The 24,668-nt window shown below is 39.8% G+C and overlaps 1 protein-coding gene across 5 annotated transcripts in view; it reads right to left on the minus strand.

Moving 5' to 3' along the window:
* CADPS2 (Ca++-dependent secretion activator 2) overlaps positions 1–24,668 on the minus strand; it is a 375,512-nt gene that overhangs the window by 89,772 nt on the left and 261,072 nt on the right. For all 5 annotated transcript variants that reach the window (XM_010838081.1, XM_010838080.1, XM_010838082.1 and 2 more), the window contains exons 15-16: positions 14,769–14,872; positions 2,072–2,228 (exon numbers count right to left, since the gene is read on the minus strand). In XM_010838081.1, the coding sequence (XP_010836383.1) occupies positions 2,072–2,228; positions 14,769–14,872 (261 nt within the window). The remainder of the gene's footprint in view (positions 1–2,071; positions 2,229–14,768; positions 14,873–24,668) is intronic.

Genomic DNA, 24,668 nt, shown 5'->3' on the forward strand with positions numbered 1-24,668 from the left:
AGACTGGTTACAAATAGGAAAAGGAGTTCGTCAAGGCTGTATATCGTCACCCTGTTTATTTAACTTCTATGCAGAGTACATCATGAGAAACGCTGGACTGGTAGAAGCACAAGCTGGAATCAAGATTGCCGGGAGAAATATCAATAACCACAGATATGCAGATGACACCACCCTTATAAAGCCTCTTGATGAAAATGAAAGTGGAGAGTGAAAAAGTTGGCTTAAAGCTCAACATTCAGAAAACGAACATCATGGCATCCGGTCCCACCACTTCATGGGAAATAGATGGGGAAACAGTGGAAACAGTGTCAGACTTTATTTTTCTGGGCTCCAAAATCACTACAGATGGTGACTGCAGCCATGATATTAAAAGATGCTTACTCCTTGGAAGGAAAGTTATGACCAACATAGATAGCATATTCAAAAGCAGAGACATTACTTTGCCAACAAAGATCCGTCTAGTCAAGGCTATGGTTTTTCCTGTGGTCATGTATGGATGTGAGAGTTGGACTGTGAAGAAGGCTGAGCACCGAAGAATTGATGCTTTTGAACTGTGGTGTTGGAGAAGACTCTTGAGAGTCCCTTGGATTGCAAGGAGATCCAACCAGTCCATTCTGAAGGAGATCAGCCCTGGGATTTGTTTGGAAGGAATGATGCTAAAGCTGAAACTCCAGTACTTTGGCCACCTCATGAGAAGAGTTGACTCATTGGAAAAGACTCTGATGCTGGGAGGGATTGGGGGCAGGAGGAGAAGGGGACGACAGAGGATGAGATGGCTGGATGGCATCACCGACTCAATGGATGTGAGTCTGAGTGAACTCCGGGAGCTGGTGATGGACAGGGAGGCCTGGCGTGCTGCGATTCATGAGGTTGCAAAGAGCGACTGATCTGATCTGAAATGACTGGGAATAATGGCTGGAGAAAGAACATATGCAACAAAAGAAGGACATTCTACTGACCTAACAGAATAAGTCAGAACCAGAGGTTAGGAGGACACAGAGTTCAACCTGGCTTAAAGTGACAGGAATGTCCTAGAATAGGGAATTAGTGACTCCAAGACCACTACAAATGTAGAAGCAAAGGCTGTCAGCAGAAACCAAACTTAAGTTGAAGGGAAATTAAAAAAAAATAAATTTTCTAATGGAGTATAATTGCTTTGTAACATCACCTTAGTTTCTGCTGCACAGAAAAGTGAATCAGATAATATGTACACATATACTACCTGCCTGCTGAGCCTCTCACCTACCCCTGTAGGTCATCACAGAGCATCGAGCTGAGCTTCCTGAGCTATAGAGCGGCTTCCAACTAGCTGTCTATTTTACACTTGGTGGTGTATATACGTCAACGCTACTCTCTCAATTCCTCCCACCCTGTCCTTGCCCTCCTGTGTCCACAAGTCTGTTCTCTGTGTCTGCATCTAAAAAATCATCATAGGAAAGGTCCACAGGAAACTATGCTAAGAAACGCCGCCAAAAATTCAGATGAAAACCTGTGTCTATACAATCTGCTAGAAGACCACGGACCAGAATCATGATAAAAGTTATTACTGCATTGGAAAAAAATGTCTCAGTAGAGAAACTTTATATTCTCTTTAATTTCTAAATGAGATAGAGCAAGCCATACCACAGGGCAACATTACTATCATCTGTAGAACCGAATCTGTTCCACAAGCATTAGCACACTGTGGATTAGCAGAAGCCTTGATATGGCAGGACATCTAGAATAGTAAGTTTCTAGGATGTATTTCAGGGATGTTAGCATTCTCAGGTACTTTAGAAATATTGATCTTTGAAGATTTTCTGATTCACAAGAATGAGAAGGTCCCTGTGTTATCAGTACTCCTGAAGGCAGGAGGGTAGGCATAAGAGCAACTTTGGGGGCCAGTGGAACAATGTGAGAGTGTTGCTGGTCTCCCATGGATCCCAGCCAGATATACCTGGGGAATGAGCAAACGTATTACCCGGGTTGATCCTTATTGAGCAAGTGCTAGAACTCTGTAAATACATACTCACACACACAACGTTCTCTCCTCTTCCTCATTTAATACACTAAAAGAAATGCAAATGCTTACCGTCATTTCTGAGGAAATTATTAAGCAGTTGGAAAAGAGGAAAACTGTCCCAGGAGTCTTGTGGTTGTGCTTCAAGTGCTGTATCCATATCTACTGTGAATAAAGCCCAAAATTTCTCTGCATGCTCTGCTAATAAATCAGGCCACCAGGCAAATGCCTGTAAACAAATAAAGAAATAATGTAAATATAGATTACTTGATAGAAACACACACAAATACTGTGAAAATGTGACTAAAAGTGAAGTTGTAGGACACTATTGTAGAATATGATACCAAATGTTTTAATATTTCTAGTCATAGAGAAAAATAATTGAAATAAAAACACCAACATATTCATAGTAGTTATGAATAAATTAAGACATGCAAGGAATTTTTGTTTTACATATTTTCAAATGTTTTAAATTGATGTATTTTTAGAAATAAAATGTCATTTTATATTTTAACTCTATATTAGATTTCATGTTTATCAATACAAAATTTGCTTACTATTTAAATATATATCCATAAAATGATTTCTCATTTAAAGAATTACATTTTACTTGTAGTACTTTTTTATGAATCAAGAGTCTAAAACTAAAACACACATTCAGACAGAGGGATTTCCGGTCCCTCCAGTGTAAATTAGGTCCCACTAGATAGGACCTAAAAACTCTCTGCTGTTTAAATGGATGAAAAGAATATTTACTTTTTAGGAAGTTCTCGAAAATAATGTGACCTGTCCATGGAAACTGGAAGCAGGCCCACCAACCAGCCCACCTATGGATCTGACCAGCCAGACTACCTAAAATATCTGGCTGAGCTGACTGGTGAAGGCCTTTCCTTGCTGAAGTCAGTCTGTAAAGAAAGGAGGAAGTGACACTTTCTTCAAAGCACAACAATAATGCAAGACTACAAGAAATATGAAGAATCTAGAAACAGGACACCAAGCAAAAGAACAAAATAAAGCTCCCATAGCCAATTTCAAAGAAATAGAGACCTATAAAGTTCCTAAAAAAGTTCAAAAACTGTTTTAAAGCACTTTAGTGAGTTATAAGAGAAAAAAAAACAGATAACTAAATGAAATCAGGAAAATAATATAAGAAAAAAATGAGAAGTTCAACAAAGAGAACAATAAAAAAGAACCAATTATTAATCTGGAGCTGAAGAATACAATAACCAAAAAGTTTAAAGGGTAGCTTCAACAGCAGACTTGATCAAGTAAAAGTGTGAAGCAATGAACTTGAAAACAAATAATTTGAAATTATCTAGTCAGAGGAATGAAAAAAAAAAGAAGAACGAAAAAGACTGAAGAAAGCTTATGATATTTGTGGTACATCTTCAAGTGAACCAATCTGATATGTATTATTAGAGTCCCAGAAACAAAAAGAGACAGAAAACTTATTTAAGGAAATAATGACTGAAAACTTCCCAAATCTGGGGAATGAAGTGGACATACAAATTGATGAAGCACAAAAGATCCAAGCTGGGTTGACTCATAGTGAGACATATTATAATTATAAAATGTCAAAAATTAAAGATAAAGAGAGGATTTTGAAAGCAGCAAGAGAAAAATGACTCATCATATAAAAAAATAAGGCTAATATTATCAGATTTCTCAGCAGAAACCCTGGAGGTTTGGAGGGAGTGGTAAGATATATCCAAAATACTAAAGAAAAACTGCTAACCAAGAGTATCATACACAGCAAAACTGTCCTTTAACAATGAAGGCAAGATAATGACTTTCCCAGACTTAGCGAGTTTGTCACCACTAAACCTGCCTTATAGAAAAGTGTGAAAGAAAATTCTCCAAGTTGAAACAAAAGGATGCTAAATCTAACATAAATACGTATGAAAGTATAAATATCACTGGTAAAGGTAAATACATAGACAAATAATACTGTAATGCTGGTACATAAATAACTTGAAACAGTCCTATAAAATCCAAAAGAGGAAGGCATTAATATTAACTATAACCACAAAAATTTGTTAAGGGATACATATTAGTACAGAAGAGGTAACATTTGACACCAATAACATAAAGTATATTCAGGAAGTAAAACTGCAGGGTTTTGTATGTGACTGGAGTTAAAAGTTTAAAATAGATGGTGAAAAGATCTGAAGTCCAGCTGAAAGGTAAGTCTTATCTATCAATAATTTTAAATGTAAATGGATTAAACTCTTCACCAAAAGACACAGAGTGGCTGAATGGATAAAACCACAAGATACAACAATAAGGTTGCTGCCTATGAGGCACTCACTTTAAATTTAAGGACACACATAGGCTGAAATTGAAGGGGTAGAAAAAATATTCCACGCAAATGATAACCAAAAGTGACCAGCAGTGGCTATACTTACATATGTTAACAATTACCACAACAAACAAAAAAGGTCATTACATAATGGAAAAGGGTCAATTCACCAGAAAACTAGGATAATTATGAATATATAAGCATGCAAATGGTTGGAAAGATGCCCTGGAGGAGGGCATGGCAACCCACTCTAATATTCTTGCCTGAAATATCCCATGGACTGAGCAGCCTGGTGTGCTATAGTCCATAGGGTTGCAAAGACTCAAACATGACTGAGTGAATGAGCATGCATGCACACACTTGGGATATAAAATCAGCATACAAAAATCATGTGCATTTCTGTATACACTAATAACAATCTGAAAAAGAAATTAGAAATTAAGAAACAACAGAGTAAAAATTCCTAGAAATAAACCTAACCAAACAGGTAAAAGATTTGTAAACTACAAATTATAAAACACTGATGAAAGAAACTGAAGTAGTCGCAAATAAATGAAAACTACCCAGTGTCATGGATTGGAAGAGTTTATATTGTTAAAATGCCCATATTACCCCAAGCAATCTACAGTTTCAACATAAGCCCTATCAAAATTCCATTGACCTTTTTTTTTTACAGGAATAAAAAAAAAATTCTAAAACTCAGATGGAATCACAAATGACCTCACATAGCCTAAATAATGTTAAGAACAAAGCTGAAGACACCACACTTTCTGATATCTAAATAGGTATATTACTAAGCTGTGGTAATTAAATCAATCTTGCACTGACATCAGTACAGACACCTAGACCAATGACACAGAATACTGATCCCAGAAATAAACCCACACATATATGATCAACTAACCTTCAAAAAGGTTATATTCTTGAGGAATATAAAATGAGGAAAGATCAGTCCCTTCAATAAACAGTGCCGGGAAAACTGGATATTCACAAGCAAAATAATCAAACTGGACTATTGTTTTGCACCATATACAAAAATCAACTCAAAAAGCATTAAATACTTAAACTTAAGATATGAAACTATGAAACTCCTGGGAGAAAACATAGAGAAAAAGCTTCTTAGCTTTGCCTTGGCAATGGTTTCTCAGATATGACACCAAAAGCACAGACAACATAAGAAAAAACAAGCAAATCATCAAACTAAAAACTTAATGAACAGCAAAGAAAACAGTCAACAAGGGAATGAGAGAAAATATTTGTAGGCCATAAACAGGATGAAGGGCTAATATCCAAAATATATAATACACTCCTACAACTCAAAGCAAAAACAAAACAAAAGAAAAAATAAATAACATGACTAAAAGATGGACATAGGACCAAACGGACATTTTTCCAAAGACCAACAAATGGTCAACAGGTATATGAAAAGGTTCTCAACATCACTAATCATCATTTGATTTATCAAATGCAAATCAAAACCACAATGAGATATTATCTCACACCTGTTAGAGTGGCTATTACTTACAAAAGCAAAAGATAAGTTTTTTTGAGGTTGTACAGGAAAGACAACCCTTGTACACTGTTGATAGAAATGTAAATTGATGCAGCCACTATGGAAAACAGTATGAAAGTTCCTTCAAAAATTAAAAATAGAACTCTCATATAATCCATCAATCCCATCCTAGGGTATATTTCTAAAGGAATTGAAATAAGAATCTCAAAGAGATATTTACACTGTCACAGTCAATGCAGTACTATTCACAGTAGCTGAGATACAGAGGACATGACAGCTCACTTTAATATTCTTGCCTGGAGAATCCCCATGGACAGAGCAGCCTGGTGGGCTACAGTCCTTAGGGTTGAAAAGAGTTGGACACAACCGAAGTGATTGAACACGTATACAAGACACAGAAGTGAGCCATCACTTTGTTGACAAAGGTCTGTATAGTCAAAGCTATGTTTTTTCCAGTATTCACGTATGGATGTGAGAGTTGGACCATAAAGAAAGCTGAGCGCCAAATAATTTTTACATTCAAATTGTGGTGCTGGAGAAGACTCTTGAGAGTCTGGACTGCAGGGAGATGAAACCAGTCAATCCTAAGAGAAATCAATCCTGAGTGTTCATTGGAAGGACTGACATTGAAGCTGAAGCTCCAATACTTCGGCCTCCTGATTTGAAGACCTGACTCTTTAGAAAAGCCCCTGATGCTGGGAAAGATTGAAGTCAGGAGCAGAAGGGGGTGACAGAGGATGAGATGGTTGGATGGCATCATCGACTCAATAGACATGAGTTTGAGCAAACTCCAGGAGATGGTGAAGGAAAGGGAAGCCTGGGGTGCTGCAGTCCATGGGGTCAAAGAGCGTTGGACATGACTTAGTGACTGAACAACAATAACAAAAGCCCACAGATGAATGACTGGAAAACAAAATATGATAGGTACACACAATAAAATAATTTTCACCTGAAAAAAAGAAGGCAATCATGCCATTTGTAGCAACATGATTGAACCTGGAGGACATTATATTAAATGAAATAAGCCAGACAAAGGACAAATACTGTACATAATCATACTTTATGATTTATATGAGGAATCTAAAATAGTCAATTTCATAGAAGCAGAGAGTGGAATGGTCATTTCAGAGAGTGGACTGACTGGGGAAAGGATCTAAAAGGAGGGTATTTGTGAAAGTGTGGTGGTGATGGTACACAAGTTCAATTATATAAGGTAAACACATCCTAGAGGTCTACTAACAGGACAGTACCTACAACACTGCATTGTATACTTGACATTTTTCTTAGAAGGTATATCTTATTTTTAGTATTCTCATTATGTGCGGGTGTTAGTCACTCAGTTGTGTCTGACTCTTTGTGATCCCCGGACTGTAGCCCACCAGGCTCCTCTGTCCATGGAATTCTCCAGGCAAGAATACCAGAGTGGGGTGGCATTCCCTTCTCCAGGGGATCTTCCTGATCCAAGGATCAAACCCAGGTCTCCTGCATTGCAGGTAGATACTTTACTGTTTGAGCCACCAGAGAATACTCACATAAAAAATAATGTGAGCTTTTCTGGCTATAGTATCTCAGTTTTGTTTTAATCTGAATTTTTCTAATTTTGGATTAATTTAACATGTTTTAGGGCTCTCTTTCAGAGAAGGCAATGGCATCCCACTCCAGTGTTCTTGCCTGGAGAATTCCAGGGACGGGGGAGCCTGGTGGGCTGCCGTCTATGGGGTCGCACAGAGTCGGACACGACTGAAGCAACTTAGCAGCAGCAGGAGCAGCAGCAGAGCTCTCTTTACACTGCTTTGAGTGAAATATCTCTCAGGTCTTCCCCCCTCCCCTTTTTAAATGTAGCTTTTGATAGTACTATAACTTTTTAACCAAGTAACTATAAAACTATCACATGAATTTGTGTGATACAGATATTTTTGTTATTCTTTCAATTAAAAGTAACCTTAGAAAAAGTTTCATCATACTATACTCAGAGAAGTCCATATTTATTTTGAAGAACTTTCTAATAACATGCGAGATTTGTGGTTGCAAAACTCCATTAATTTCTTCCAATGTAAATTCAATTATAATAAAAAGAGCCAAACCACAAACCAAAAAAAGTGGATTATAAGATATTGACAGATTGAGTATTTTCTTAAAAACTTTTGCCACAATAATAATGTTCAGTATATTTATAAAAAATATTATTGTGTAACTAATTAGTAGGTGGAAAATGAAGAAAACAGTAGTTAAAGAAAAAGAGTGGTATGGCACAAATAACAGGCTCTAGTGTTAGGGACATTTTAATGGTTGACTCCATGCATATAACTTTGACTTTGCTGTTACAAATATATGAATGTAAAAATCTGTTGGAAGCCGTATATTCTATGTACATCAATCTATTGCTCTTTGAAAATATTATATTTGAATTTTTTAAATTTAAATTTCTCTTAGAATGAGTTTATGACAATAATATAAATGCAAAAAAAATAAAATAAAGTAGCGGACACAATTTCATTGCATGTATCTTGCTCCTGTCTTTGAGAGCTGTGTTAGTGACACAGATAAGAAGAATTGGATTCTTTCCTCTGAGTACAGCAGGATAGAAATGCTAGGAAAAATGCAGTACCGCAAAGAGAAACATTTTCAAAGTCTCACTTCCAGTTCACAACCAATAGCTTTGCAAAAGGTTCAAATTAAGAAAATAACAGTCATGTTAGGTCACGACTGTCTCAAGACTCTGAGAAAAATTTCCAAAGCTCTTTTTAAAGTTAACTTGGAAGATAGAGCCATGATGGAGAATGGAACGCAATGGAATATAATTTTCTTAAAAACAACACACACACACACACACAAAACAGCTTCAGGTTGGCAAGACTTTGCTATCAACTTGAAATTTTCATTATGTTTTACGGATGCATATATTTTATGTTTTAAACTGTATTTCTGATAATGTTATTCCTGCTGAACAAGACAATCTGTGATGGATACTGATTGTTCTAATGATTAGCTGAGAAAGCTTTAAGCAGCTACTGTCTTTGAAAATGAAAAGCAAGGGCTGCAGGCTGTTACCTTGAGAACACAGGGTCAGTTCTACCACCTGTCTGCCCGCTTCTGCTTTTTGCCACCCCTCTGGGTGGCAGTCCTCCCACTCTGGGTTGGTAGTAAGAGGAGAGGCTGTATAATTTCCTACCTACACACCATTTCCTGGGGGTGGCCGAGGCTCCTCAGCATGAGGGGCGCCACCAGGGAGGGGAAAACCCTTCTGAGAAACGCATTCATCTGTAGGGCACCAATCAGAAGTCTTGGCCCTAAAGCTAAGCCACGAATTAGTGTAAATGAGACAGCATGGGCAGAAAGCAACGTTTAACTTGATTAAGAGGGAAGTAAAACAAAACTTGATTGCAGTTCTTAGGCATACTATTTCTATCAAAATTCTAACAATAAATAAATCTTGTATGGTGAGAACGATATTCGTGGCTGACAATACTCTGAAAACCATGGTTGTTTACTCAGTGAAGTTGGAAACAGTGGCGAGTAAGACTATCTCTGAAACTGGAAGAGTACTGAGCTTTTGAACTTGGTGAGACTTGAGTGCTCATGGGCAAATCAGTTCCTGGATGGATTTCCACTTCCTCATCTGCAAATTGGCAGTAACAATACTTGTCCTAGCCTCCTCCAGGGTTGTACGGAAAAGTCAAGGGATATTATCAGCAACACAAAAATGAGTCAAAATTCACACAAATCTTACAATGTTAGTTTTAGATGTTTTAAGAATAGTAATGTCCAACATGAATGGAATAGTTTCTATGTGCTGTTCTAAAGACTTTCTGCACATTATTTTACTTAATCCTTTCAGGTAGATGGTACAATTATCCTTATTTTACAGGTTGCATGCAAAGTTGCTTCAGTTGTGTCTGACTCTTTACAACCGTATGGACTGTAGCCCACCAGGCTCCTCTGTCCATGGGTTTCTCCAGGCAAGAATACTGGACTGGGTTGCCATGCCCTTCTTCAGAGGATCTTCCCAACCCAGGGGTTTTACAGGTTAGCAAAGTCAGAAAGATTAAGGAACTTGCCCAAAGTCATAAAATTGGTAACAGAGCAATAATTTGAATTCAGGTCAGCTGGAGTTGTAGAGACCAAGCTCTTACATATATGGCCTCTTCTTAATCAACTCTATATAGAGCACACTGCCTTTCTGTCTGTCTTTCTAGTTTCTTAATCAACTACATATTTAGAAACTGTCTATCTAGTTTCTTAATCAACTATATATATAGCACACTGCCTTTCTGCTCATCTGTTTGTCTATTTAGTTCTGCAGATCAGACCAATGTTTTTGTCCTCTGAGGATGTTCTTGCCAGAACATCTATTATAGTCTTATTTTAAAAAATATCTTTTCATATTTCTTTGGGGTCTTAGTCTTTTTATTACTTTTACCCTCAAAATGCAGTAAACATTTCATATTTTATAACAACAAAAAATGATGACTGCATAAATGAGCAAAAATAGCACATCTGATTTTGGAACATATTATATGCTTCCTTCACACCCCGAAAAGATCAGTTTGTAATCTTGTATTTTGTGGATGATCCTAAAAGCTCTGGACACAGTTCAGTGTCTAGGGTATCATTACACCCCCCAACAGACACATATAGTAATATGATGCTGAGAGGCCATATTCTAGAAATATTGAAGCTCTCTTGAGGAGCCAGTAGAATGGATTTGAACCTTCAGGGTGACACCTAAACTTATGTCAAAGGAATCATAGTTTTCTGCAACTCAATTCATGAAAATATCTCCCTAATTTTGTTCCTAGATGAATATAAATATTGAAATAATCAAGTGAAATGTGGAGCTGAAAATCCTTCAAAAGGTATGTCAAGGTAAAGTGCTAGTCTTATTATTATATGTTTGTAGGTTAGTGACTAAGAAACATTTTCAGTAGGGTATTTGTGACCATGCAGTTTTGTCTGAGAGTCCTGCTGCAAGTGGAATTCTTCCTCTATAGCTCAGCCATATGAAAGTCACTTGCTGGTCATCTTCTTCCAAAAAGAGGGACATTTGTTGTACCACAGGCTAATCTAACCCTAAACCTAAACCCATCCTTAATATGAAAGGTCGATTTATCTCACTGGCTATCCAGATATAAATGCTGTGTAATTAAGATGAACTCAACTGTTGAGATGACTGCAGTTACTTAGTAGTGGGTAGTAAACAGATCTTGTTTATGAATAAGTCACTGGAAAGACTGATTCTAAAGCTGAAGCTTGAATACTTTGGCTACCTGATGTGAACAGGCAACTCATTGGAAAAGACCCTAATGCTAGGAAAGACTGAGGGTGAGAGGAGAAGGGGGCCACAGAGGATGAGATGGTTGGATGGCATCACCAACTCAATGTACATGAGTTTAAGCAAACTCTAGGAGATAGTGAAGGACAGGGAAGCCTGGTGCACTGCAGTTCATGGAGTCACAGAGTTGGACAGGATTTAGTGACTGAACAACAATAAGGATAAGGAATAAACAAAAACAATGGGAAACATTTTTAAAAATCAAACATCCTTTCTCTTTTTGTCAGAATCTATCCAGATGCATGGGCTTCCCTGGTGGCTCAGACAGGAAAGAATCCGTCTGCAAAGCAGGAGACTGAGGTTTGATCCCCAGGTTAGGACGATCCCCTGGAGAAGGGAACAGCTACCCACTCCAGTATTCTTGCTTAGAGAATGCCATGAACAGAAGAGCCTGGCAGGCTATAGTTCATGGGGTTGCAAAGAGTCAGACATGCCTGAGCGATTTTCACTCACTCACGCACATCCAGACACATAATCTGGCTCAGACACTGATGTTTACATGAATGACCATAATCACAAGTATGCGTGTCTGCACTGAACTCCTCTCCCTGCACTCCTCTGCTGGTGGAACAGCCTGGGACCCAGTCAGCTGGAGAGCAGGATACATCCACCATTCACAGTGAGCCAAATGGCAAACACCGAATTACTGCCTGACATTCGCCTGGCCTACAGTGTCACCAATATGGCGAACGATATCATATTTAAAATATTTTAGGGACCTTCAATTAAGATTCTGCTGCAACAATAAGTCACAGAGTAATAACCTGAGCTGGGCTCATATCCATCACGCTGTCTCTCTCTCTCTGCCTCTTCCCTGGGGGATATTCCTGACCCTCCATCCCCATAGCCAAGTCCCAGGATCCACCAGGAAAGGAAGACTCTGACAGGATTGAAAGGGACATCTCAGGCTTGCAGTGTAATCTTTCTCTCTGCATTTACATCCCTGCTATGATGCTGAGTGTCAAACCTGCCAGCAGAACTAAGACAAAAGCCCATCCCAGCCACTCTGTTATTTCTGAAATTCAGAAATAACAACATGGCTCCCTGGAAAGTGTAGAGTCTGGAGTCAGCCTGACTGTGTACCTCCGGCAAGTTTTCTCACCAGGAATGTGGTGCATGTGTATGGAGGCGTGTGCTGGGGTGAGAGCCCAAGGCTTTCCAGAAGGCATCTGGAACTTGCTGCCTTTGTCAGAGTGAGAGGCCTTAGATGCACAGTGGTCAGATCAGTTTGTCTAAATTTCTGGTCAGACACAGTCTCGTCCCAGGAATGTGAAAGAGGGCTTTAAAAATTTTCTGGAAAGGAGCTTAAGCTATCTTTCTCAAGAGAAAATACAGAAATTCGGAAGAAAAGCCTGAGGGGAGAGGTTGAGAGGCCCTCAGAGAGAAGGGAGGACTGTCTTAGAAGCAAGTTATTGTGAAAGATCTGAAGGACGTGAAACCTGCTCAACTGAGAAACTGCTGAAGGACAGAAACAACCTCTTGGCCCCGTGAAGTGAACCAGCCCTGAGGAGGGAAGGAGGGAAAAAGAGAGGCGCTGACACACGGCCACTTGAAGGTGTCTCAGACAGATGCGTTAACCTCCACCTAGGGAGCTGGGCTGGGTTCTCTTTTGTGCAGTGAAGACAGTCTAGCCTGGACATCCATGGAAACTGTACAACCAAGACTGGTCCTTAAATACATACAGTCTTTAATTTCAGCTTCCCTGGTAGCTCAGCTGGTAAAGAATCTGCCTGCAAGGCAGGAGACCCAGGTTCAATTCCTGGGTCAGAAAGATCTGCTGGAAAAGGGACAGGGTACCCACTCCAGTATTCTTGGGCTTCCCTGGTGGCTCAGCTGGTAAAGAACCTACCTGCCATTTAGGAGACTTGGGTTCGATTGATCCCCTGGAGAAGGGAATGGCTCATTCCAAGGAGAGGGATTAAGGTAGCTTTAAAACTATAACCCGAGTGGGTTCTATCTTATCTTCACATAAAAGAATTATTCCATGCTAGAAAAATGATGAAAACGATTCTACTCACCTCTCTTCCCTGAGGAATCCCAAGAATTTGGAAGCATTGTGGAATGAAGACATGCCATAGTGTCACAAAGCGTTTTAAAAAGAGGTCATTATAATACTTCTGCATTTTGGCATCTAGCTCAGTGATATTTATAAGTTTTGATTATGTCTGTTCAATAAAATCAACTTTATTTTTGTAGCTTAGAAAATAAGTAATACTTACATTTTAATTGTGTTTGGATATATTGTACTTTAACAAGCAGGTACTGGTTGCAGGGAGTATTTAACATTATTTACACTTAAAAGACAGAAGAGTTATTATTTTCCTTATTAGTGTAGGAATATTAAATGTAATTTTTGTGAAATGTAAATTACATGTACCTGTTTAGGTGAAATTGGATAGCCAATCAGAATTTTTTTTTGAATTCAAAAAGGTCTAATATTCTGATGATAATGCCTTTTAACAAAAGACAAAGACAACACATACATACATTTTTATCATATAATCATTTTCCTTGTAACACAGCAGTAGTACTAGCCTAGAAAAGCTCCTCCTGGGAATTCATTTCAAATTATTGAAGCAGCTGTTTCTTCAGTTTAAAATAAAATATCCATAACAAGTTCACACATGACAGATGCAAGGTAAAAACTAGATTCCATAGTGTGAGCTAAAAGCAGATGTTTTGAATGATCATATTTATAAGCAGATACAATACATCTTAGTTATCTATAGCAGGGCTCCATGAATATACTTTTCTGAGAATTTGCTTAAAATGTACTTCCTATAGTTTCTTATATTTTTGAGGACTAGGCTTCATTAAATATAAATATTCTATAAATTCTTCTGTATCTGTTCTTTTTCCTTCTTGCTCGTTTCACATACTTTCTCAAGAATAAAAGGATTGCTAGGACACTGAAATTTATTACATTTACTTAATTTTATACATTTTCTCTACCTAATTCAAAGTCAGAAAACTGTTTTTACAAAAAAATAAACTCATAGCTATTAGAAAGAATGACACTTTTAAATCTCAGAATAAGCAGCTTGCCTGATGAAATACCATTTTATATCTCTACTGAATGTCAATATGTAATTAGAACCAGAACTTTCGAAAACTATTAAAAATGCAGGGTTAGTGAAAATTGAAAGAAAAGCTTGATGGTAAAAGTGAAACACTAGAGTTACCAGTGATGCAGTTATGAATGTCTTCAGTGTGATTTTGTTATTCTTCGCTACTTCTCCTTGCGCACGTTGACTAACTTACATTTCTAAACTAAAGCCATCAGGATACAGGGAGAAAAGCTGGTGAGTGATCTGGCATCATTAGATGGGGGTCATGTCCCAGCTTTGCTTCTTGCTAGTTGTACACTTTTGGCAGATCTCATAAGCTCTTCCGTGTTCCGCACAGAAAGACAGTTGTCAGGTACAGATACTAAATTATAGACATACACAATTCCTTTGTAACATATAGGAGTTATATTTCCAGGAAAAGCACACACACTCAGTTTACTATAGATAAACGGCCAGGTGTGTATCAAAGGCAACGGACAGGCCACATCTTCAGTGCCATTCCTACCGTCGCAAAGCATTATGCGCGGCTTTATGTGACAGTTAAAACAAGTCATCACCTCTGCATGATGCTCTTCATTCTGCTGTAAGACTTCAATGCAGAGCTCTGCTAGATGAAGAACCTCTTCTAGCTTCCTCGCAGGAGTCGCCTGGTTCATGGTCTCTATATTAAAAACAAATCATAATCATGTTACCTTGAAAATAAAAAAACAAGCGGATTCTAAAAGATGTAATGATGAGACCAGGGTGTTGAAACAGAATGAGAAAGCATATTTTTGAGAAATAAGAGAGACAAGAAATACAAATGAATACATTCTTTAAAACAAAACAAAACAAAAATCAGTTCACCAGATTGCAGAAAATACTTCACCCACAAAGTAATCACAGGAAACGGCAAGTGCTTTGCCATTTAACATATTAGAGCTAACAGGTGCATCAGCACATTAGATGCTCAACTTCTGCAACAAACAAGTTATAATTCTCCTCAAGGTCAGAGAAACAAAGAAAAGCAGATACCACAGTCTTTTCCTTCTCTCGGTATTGTATTATCAATACAATACCATTCTCACCAGATGAGTCATTCCTGGCATTAGCGAAACCCAGGCTTTTTTGCTGCTATTTAAATTTCCAGCCTGAAATGCCTAAGGTTCATGTTGATCTTAAACTGAAGAAGTACAAAGTCACCTAAAACAACTCTGACAGGCTGCAATTAACTGATTTCCTCCCTTCCAACTGGGGAAGGGTGGGGAGCCGTTCTTTAAAGCTGAAGGTTCTTTTCGTATTACAGCAAACTAGTTTGAAAAGGCCAGGCCACAAAGAGATTAAGTGCAGCTACCTGGAATTCAGAAGGCAAAGCAGTTGATTTCAGAGAGAAAATGAACTGGCAAAAATTAGAGGTGCCCTGTGTAATGAGATTGTTTCAAAACAGAGATTTCAATAAGGATATTAAAGATAAACATTGTCTTAGATTTCTGGACTCTCTCTTTGCCCATATATAGAGATTGTAGGGAAGAAAAGGAAAATATTCAGATAAAGAGCTTTTTCTGAGGAACCTAAGGAGTCTTTTTTTTTTTTGGGCAGGGGGAGCAATAATCTAGTCCCTCAGCATCTCCCTATAACCTCAGCCTTAAATGTGGAGGAGACTTTCATTTGCTCTTAATTTGTCCCCAAGTGACATACAATGATGCAGTGAAACACAGCTGGTGGTTGGTGCTTGTTCATTAAACATTTATTATACACTCACTATAGGTTACAGTGTGATGCACGTGGGGGTTCCCATCCTCCAACCCTGGTACCCATCCTCCTAAATTCCCCTGCAGGATGAAAGCCATTGGTCCTCTTGACAAGGATCAAAGAGTAGGTTGATTCTTCAGGAAAACAGTGAGCCAAACTCCGTAGAGTGGAGTGTGCCTACAAAGATCTCCGCTGTGGGAAGTGGGAGGAAATATAAGACATGACCCTGCTTTAAACAGCTCAGACTCCAAAAATCACTCCTGCTAGGACCCTCAGGCATCCATTATCCAATCTTCCCTCTGTTTCATGATCACTTCAATGTCCTCACATAAAGGTGAAATCAAGGAGGCTCATGACTTTGCACAGCAGTCTACTCTACTTGGGAACAGTTCTAGCTCTGATGGTGAGGAAACGTAAGAATTTTGGAAACGGTGTCAAGCCAACAGAGGTGATGAAGGGGATGTGAGGAGAGACAGCTGAGAGCAGGTGCATGTGGGGGAATCAGTGGGAAGATAATCAGAAACTGAGGCAAGTCCTAAAGGAGAAACCAATGACCTTGGTAAGTGAAAGAAGCGTTTCTAGAAATGACAGAGACGTGGTGCATTTCAGAGGAAGGCAAGGATGCAGCTGGCTACAAATGGTATCGTTTACTGAGGACCAAGGATGTGTCAGGTGCAGCACCAGGCACTTCCTATGTGTCCTCATACTAATTTTCCCAACAACTTTAAGCCATTTGGCTATTTATTCATGTAAGTCATAGATGAAGAAACAAGCATGGAGAGATGAGATGAAACAGCTAATACATAGTAAAGGTGAGACCTAACTTAGCATGAGCTCTTACCAGCTCTGCCCTGCACGTGCCCAGATGGAGCAGAAATGTGCTGGGTTATGATGGCTGAGGAGCCTGAGATTGGATCATCCAGGCTTTAAGAATATAAAAGACTTAGTAACTATATCCTATGGGGCTTCCCAGGTGGCACAGTGGTAAAGAATCTACCTGCAATGCAGGAGACATGGGTTCAATCCCTGGGTCAGGAAGAGCCCCTGGAGGATCAATGGCAACGAACTCCGATATTCATGCCTGGGAAATCCCATGGACAGAGGAGCCTGGTGGGCTACAGTCCATGGGGTCACAAAAGAGTTAGACATGACTGACCACACACACAGACACAGACACAGACACACACACACACACACACTACACAACTCTATGCTATAGGTAACTTGGAATGAATGTTTCTTCTCTGGGCTTTAGAATAAGTTAATTTTGGGAAAATGAATTTGTGACTGTGCAGAACAAGGAAGGACTGGTGGGGGCCAGGTCTAGTGTATGGAGAATGATTGGAAGATGGTAATGGGAACAGAAAAGAAAGAGGGAGGCGGAGGGACACTGAGGAGAGGATCTGCAAGCATGTTGTGACTGGAAATTGCAAGCCAGAGAGGACAATGACCCTGAGGTCTGCAAACTGTGTGGCTGAGAATGAAGATGCATGGTTGATGAAACTACCGAACAGGTCTTTTTAGGTCACCCCACACATATTGGGAGTAATTACCATGTACATATAAAGTAAGCAAATTATTCTAAACTTAAAGGAAAGTTGTGCATTGTATTAAAATTTGCATCCACAAGGAGTTAGGTCATTTGGATGCTTCGAGAAGAAAACTACTCATCATTCAAGTCATAACTTTAATGTTACCTTAAGTGTGGGACATCCTCAGAGTTTTGAGGCTGAGTGACTTACTCCTCTCTCTGAGCTCTCCCACTAGAGGCTCATGAACCTGTTATTAGACTGGGCTCAGATCAGTGAGAACCTGGGTCTCAAGATCTTGTGCTCTCACTCTCTTGAATAGACGTTGGAATATGATGGGTACTTAATGAATGTTCACGAGAATGCAGTAGTATAATTTTGGGGAATGTGCATGTTAAAAACAGAATCAATACCCAAATTATTTCATTTCACTTTGTGTGGGATTGCAAATAGCTTTTAGTCACTCACACACCAAAGGTTGACGAGACAGGAAGTCCACCGATAAAATGCAGCTGTGGTCTGAGGACACTGCTCAAAAATCAATGAAAGCTGTGTTCTTAAATTAGAGATTTTGGGGGGAAGAGTTTTCAAAATAATTTTGAAATTATTTTGGTTCTCAAAGAGCATATCACTTATATTCCTTAATTTTTCCATCTTTAGACTGAGGGTGTCACATGAAATTGAGGATTTCTAACCTTAGGTTTGAGGGACTCCTTGAACCTCTTAAAGCTATATGATAATTTTTGTGTATAGAGGCTTTTTTTTCAGTAGTGAAGAGTTACGACTCAGATTCTCAAAGTAGTCCATGAGCCACACAAATGACAAGAATCACTGAACCATATACTTTCTAAGATTGCTTCCATCTAAGAGAGTCTAGGAGAAGGCAATGGCACCCCACTCCAGTACTCTTGCCTGGAAAATCCCATGGACAGAGGAGCTTGGTGGGCTGCAGTCCATGGGGTCGCTAAGAGTCGGACACGACAGAGCGACTTCACTTTCACTTTTCACTTTCATGCACTGGAGAAGAAAATGGCAACCCACTCCAGTGTTCTTGCCTGGAGAATCCCAGGGACGGGGAGCCTGGTGGGCTGCTATCTATGGGGTTGCACAGAGTTGGACACAACTGAAGAGACTTAGCAGCAGCAGCAGCAGCAAGAGAGTCTAAGCTTCCTATCGATTTGGGGCTTTACCTATATTGGGTTATATTATTTCAACTTCAAAAGGAAAGGAAAAGGCAACAAAATGTAATTGTCTTGATCACAGAAGGGGAATTTATTTCTTCTACATACTTTAGAACATTATTTACTGAAGCCCTAAAACCACTCTGCCAGTTAGGAAATCAGGACCCCCATTTCCAGATTAGGGAAAAGAGTCTTAGAAAGGTTAAAACAGTAGTAATACAATAACTTGAATTCTTTTCCACTCAATTCTCTGAATAGGATTAACATACACATATACACACTCAATATATATATATACACACACATAAATATATAAATAAACTCAGTTTATTCAATATAAATAAACTATATTTATTCAATATAAATAAACTTCTCAATAAACTCAGAAGTTTATTTAATATAAACTCATCCACCTTTATTTAATATAAACTTCTGAAATAGCTGAAAGTTTGAGCTTATAAAGTCACCATATCCTTAGCCACAAGTAGGCAATAATGCAAAAGAACCAAGGAAGCTACCAGAAAACTTATTACTTGTGAATATGTCAAAACTAGCTTTTACATTTGACATTCTCTTAAGGAAAAACTCAGAGTACCTTGTGTTCTACGGAAACTTAAAAACAGTCTGAAACATTTTCTTCTAGATTAAATTTACTGAGAGTCTCAAAACTTCGTACTTGAACATAATGGCCACTCTAACACTTTAAATAAATAGCATTTTTATCAAGCACACTATGTATGCCATCTCTGGCTGCCACTCATTTGACTACTGCCAAGAAGTTTAATGCATTTTGTAGTCAGAAGTCTATTAGATAACAAGGTTATCAATAGCACCATTAAAATTCTGAATGCTGTGAATATTTGAGAAATCACCCTTAAAATGTCCACTTCCCTCTTTTTGTAACATTTCTACAGCATTATAGATGCCTGAATATTCTTCAAGCTTCAACATCAAGTTGCTGATAGTTGTAATACATTTGAAACAGTGATATTAAAAAAAAATAGATACCTAAAGTAGCAAGATTTCTTGATGAATTTCAAAGTATTGCTCTTGGCTAAGATGGTTTTTCATTCTGGAACACTTTTACTTTTCTATGATAACACTTCTTGGCTCCTCAAAGCAATTCCTTTTAATTATGTGTTGTTGTTTAGTCACTGAGTTGTGTCTGGCTCTATTGCAACCCCATGGACTGTAGTCCACCAGGCTCCTCTGTTCACAGGATTTCCCAGGCAAGAAAACTGGAGTAGATTGCCATTTCCTTCTCCAGGGGATCTTCCTGAGCCAGGGACTGAACCCGTGTCTCCTGCACTGGCAGGCAGATTCTTTACTCCTGAGTCATCAAGGAAGCCCTTTAATTATGTATTTCCATGGAAGGAGGAGCCTGGTAGGCTACAGTCCATGGGGTCTCAAAGAGTCGGACACGACTGATTGGCTTCACTTCTGTACATTTAAGAGGGGCTTCCCAGGTGGCTCACTGGGAAAGCAGCTGCTGCCAATGCAAGGAGACACAGGTTCTATCCCTGGTTCAGGAAGATCCCCTGGAGGAGGAAATGGCAACCTACTCCAATATTTTTGCCTGGAAAATCTGATGCACAAGGAGCCTGGTGGACTACAGTCCAAAGAGTTGCAAGAGTCAGACACAATTGAACATGTCATTTAAAAAGACAGCTTGACCACTGTGCATTAGTATGCTTTAACTCTGCTCCCCTGCTTCAAACAGGGTGCACATTCTCAGCATCCTTTCCTTGGCTGCCTCCCTCCCTGCCACTGCCTGTCAAAGTTCCTTGTGGATACACACTGATGCTCACGGTGAAGTTTGTAAGTGGACATGGGGAGAAGACTAGTCTAAAGATCATTTGGCCCATTTTTATCCATATAAGATATACAGAGATTTGAAATGTACTTGACCTTAACTTTTAACAGACTATATCTGTACTTGCAGCTAAAGAAGTAGACTCAAGATGGTGTTGGACTGAGGGCTGCGGTGGTAATCCCATCACAGTGCTGCCTTGTTTTTCTCCTTTGTGTCTGCTGCTGCTGCTGCTGCTGCTAAGTCACTTCAGTCGTGTCCGACTCTATGCGACCCCGTAGACAGCAGCCCGCCAGGCTCCCCCGTCCCTGGGATTCTCTAGGCAAGAACACTGGAGTGGGTTGCCATTTCCTTCTCCAAGATCATGACAACTAGCTGGAGTGCACCAACAATAGCTCCTATACATGTGCTAAGATTTCTTCCTGGTTCTTCACCATCCCCAGATTTTGTGGCCCTGAATTTGATTCCACAAAGCATATACTATATGTAAGATATTGTATTAATAACTGAGGGGATAGAATGATGAACAGAACTTCTGCCTTCAATGAATTTATGTATTTCTTTCCCTAATCAGCTTATAAGGTAGAGGACAGAACTGCATCCCATCCCTTTTTGGTCAATAAGTTCTACTAAAAAAGCTCTGACAGAGAGTGAATTAAATGTACTCACTATGCAGAAAGAAATAGGATCAAAGATGTATCAAAAAGAAGGCTTTTAACTGCTTGTGTATAATACATGGAGTTCTTCAGAATCAAATTATCCTCTTGGTGGGTGTGTGTTTGAGTTCAGAAACTTTAGATCAGAGAAAGTTAGCTGCAGGCTGAAACTGAAGTCGCCCATCTTTCCCCTCCTCCCATCCAAAGAAAAAGAACTCACTCACTCTCCTGTTGTTTCTCGTTCCCTCTAAAGGACAGAAGTCAGATGAATGAGGAGAAAGCCCTGACATTCAGAGGGTAACTGAGGAGAGAAACTTGTACACCTGAAGAAGAGATGCTGGGGAGAACTGCAGGTCCTGGGGAGAAAAGGAAAAATAAAGAAATAAAAAGAGAAAGAGGAAAGATGGGGAGGAAATGGAGAAATGATCGTCATCTAGAGAAAGGCGTTAAAGGAAGGTGTATGGCTTGTTCCAAGTAAGGAGATGGGCAACACGGAAGCATCTACACGGGACACTGTGCAGACCCAGACAGGGAGCCTGCCTTGTGAGGTTCAGCTAAACAAGCAGGCTGGTGCAAGGGTACAACTGAGTTCTTCTACCTGAAATCCCACAGGTCATTCAGTAGCAAGGACTGTCGGCACCCTCCCTGTGGACTGCTGATCAGAAAAACTTATCTACCCACAGACCCCACTGAGAAATGGTGGAATGGATCCCTCTATTTCCTTGTGCCCCTCCTCCACCAAAGTACTGAGCTGGCCAAAAAGTTCATATGGGTTTCCATAACATTTTATGGAAAAATCCGAATGAACTTCTTGGCCATCTATTGGCCAACCCAAAAGATGGTGACTGCTCCTGTCACCCTCCTCACCCTCTTATAAAAATACAGGGCAGTATCATATTATGGACATATGCTTCACACTGCTATGTACACATACATGCTTTATACCAATTAGATCAGAAATTGCTCCAACCGAGCTACCACCTCTATGTTAAATGCCTTTTTCCATTCATACACCCTTTACGCCAGCCCAGCTGGCTCAGAGAATTTCTGCTGGCTCCCCAGCCTGTCTTAATTTGAATCTTAATTCTTGTCTGGGGTCAGTGTTCCCCCTGTACATGTGATTCAGATGGAGAACACAATTGGAAAATTTAAATTTTATTGAGATTTTCTGACCTACCCTCTAGCTCCAGGCACAGCAACCTGGTAAGAGATACAGTGCCAGAGTCTAGTACAGGTAGGTCCTTGGGGGGACCTACCAAGTTTGGGGGGTCCTACCCCTGGTCAGACCTCAGTACTCATGGGCCTTTATATCTCAAGAGAGAAGGAGGGCAGGAGATCAAATACTTTCCCATTAAACAAAACAACCACTCCTCCTCCCACCTGTCTGTCACTTTAGAGCTTATGACCACATGAGATGATTTTGGGGGAAATGCTCTCAACTTAGTCCCCAGGAGGGAAGAGAATACAACCTGCTGGCTAAAAAGACCATCTTAGAATCTAGGGGAGAGGTGTGGCTCAAATCTGAACCCCACACCCCGAACCTGATCTATATCTGCTTAGGATATGATACCCCCAAACTTGGCACTGTTAACTGTTGCAAAAGGATGGCTTATTACCCACTTTCTCTTGAACTGTCTTACTGCAACCTATTATGGTTCTATGAGTTCCATATGGGCTTCCCTGGTGGCTCAGTAGTAAAGGACTTGCCTGCCAATATAGGAGATCTGAGTTCAGTCTCTGGAAGATCCCCTGGAGGAGGAAATGACTACACTCCAGTATTCTTGCCTGGAGAATTCCATGGACAGAGGGGCCTGGTGGGCTACCATCCATGGGGATCACAACAAGTCAGACAAGACCTAGCTATTGAGCATGTGCACACACACCCTGAGTGCTAGACATAATACATAGCTCTAATCAATGAATTGGATGTCTTCAGTATAGGTCTATGATTCACAACTTCATCATGCACCAGAATCACCTGGAGGGCTTGCTGAAACACAGATTGATGACACCACCCCCAGAGTTTTAGATTCAGTAGCTCTCATGTGGGGGTCAAACAATTTGCAGGTCCCAGGAGGTGCTGGTCTCGGGAATGCACTTTGACAACTATTAGTGGAGAAGGCAATGGCACCCCACTCCAGTACTCTTGCCTGGAAAATCCCATGGATGGAGGAGCCTGGTAGGCTGCAGTCCATGGGGTCGCTAAGAGTCAGACAGGACTGAGCGGCTTCACTTTCACTTTTCACTTTGATGCATTGGAGAAGGAAATGGCAACCCACTCCAGTGTTCTTGCCTGGAGAATCCCAGGGACAGGGGAGCCTGGTGGGCTGCCGTCTATGGGGTTGCACAGAGTCGGACACGACTGAAGCGACTTAGCAAGCAACAAGCAACAGTGTTTATGAAAAACAAAGATGACCTGTTGAAACATCAAATTATTTCTTCCTTTACCTGTAGTTAAGCTACATGGTTATGTAAATTTCATTTTAGAAAAAAAATGACTTTATTCCGTAAAATCAGAACACACTATCCCTTTCTGTAATGTTATGCCAGATAGGATGAGGTATATTTTTGGACAATCCTTAGGTGAACGAAAATAATCTAGAATGCCTCCCTATAGCCATTTACAATCCCTGAGAATACCAATGCCACAGATGTTTGAAAACATTAGGTCTGTGGCTTCCTAATTCCAAGACTCCCTTTGGGGCCAACTTGTTTAATGACCCTGTCATTTAAAGCAACAGTTGCAGTTAATACCTCCTTGGAATTAATCATGCTAATGATATAGTGCTTTCCAATAATTGTCCTGTGGTCACAGATATATTAAATACTTTACCTGGATTGTCTTTCGCATCAATAAATCCATTTTTAAGGAAATGGTTGGCTATAGAGCACAGGAGAATTGACACTGAACTATAGACAACGGCAGCCAAATTGGATCCAATTGAGCAACCTCCATAAGCCACAGCCAGTGATCTATGAGGGACAGGCCAGAAAAAGTCAGATATATTTGGAGGTAAATGTCAGTGACACTTAGTGAAACTTTCTTGAGGAAGAATATGGAGGTACTGTTTCCTCTGAAGATCTTTTTTTAAAAAAAATTATCTTATTTATTATTTATTTACTTGGCTGCTGTGGGTCTTAGCTGTGGCACACTGTGTCTTTGATATTGGTTGCAGCATGCAGGATCTTTAGCTGTGACATGTGACCTCTGACTTGCTGCCTGTGCGATGTAGTTCTCAGACGAGGGATCAAACCCTGGCTCCCTGCACTGGAAGAGTGGAGTCTTAGTCACTGAACTGCCAGGGAAGTCCCTTCTCTTAAGATCTTAAAGTGAGGAATGTTGTGATGGAATTACATATACGGGACTATTAAGATCCATACACAACCAGTTCAGTATTATTTAACATTTGTCATAGGCTTCTAATACGTGACTTTTAAGAGTGGAGAAACAGGGGAGTTGCCTGGTGGCCTACTGGTTTTGGGGTATCACTGCTGTGGCCCCAATTCCATCTCTGGGCCAGGAACTGAGATCCCACAAGCTGCAAAGTGG

The sequence above is a fragment of the Bison bison genome, unplaced genomic scaffold (genome assembly GCF_000754665.1).
Source record: "Bison bison bison isolate TAMUID 2011002044 unplaced genomic scaffold, Bison_UMD1.0 scf7180017864089, whole genome shotgun sequence".
In the NCBI taxonomy this organism is placed as follows: Eukaryota; Metazoa; Chordata; class Mammalia; order Artiodactyla; family Bovidae; genus Bison; species Bison bison.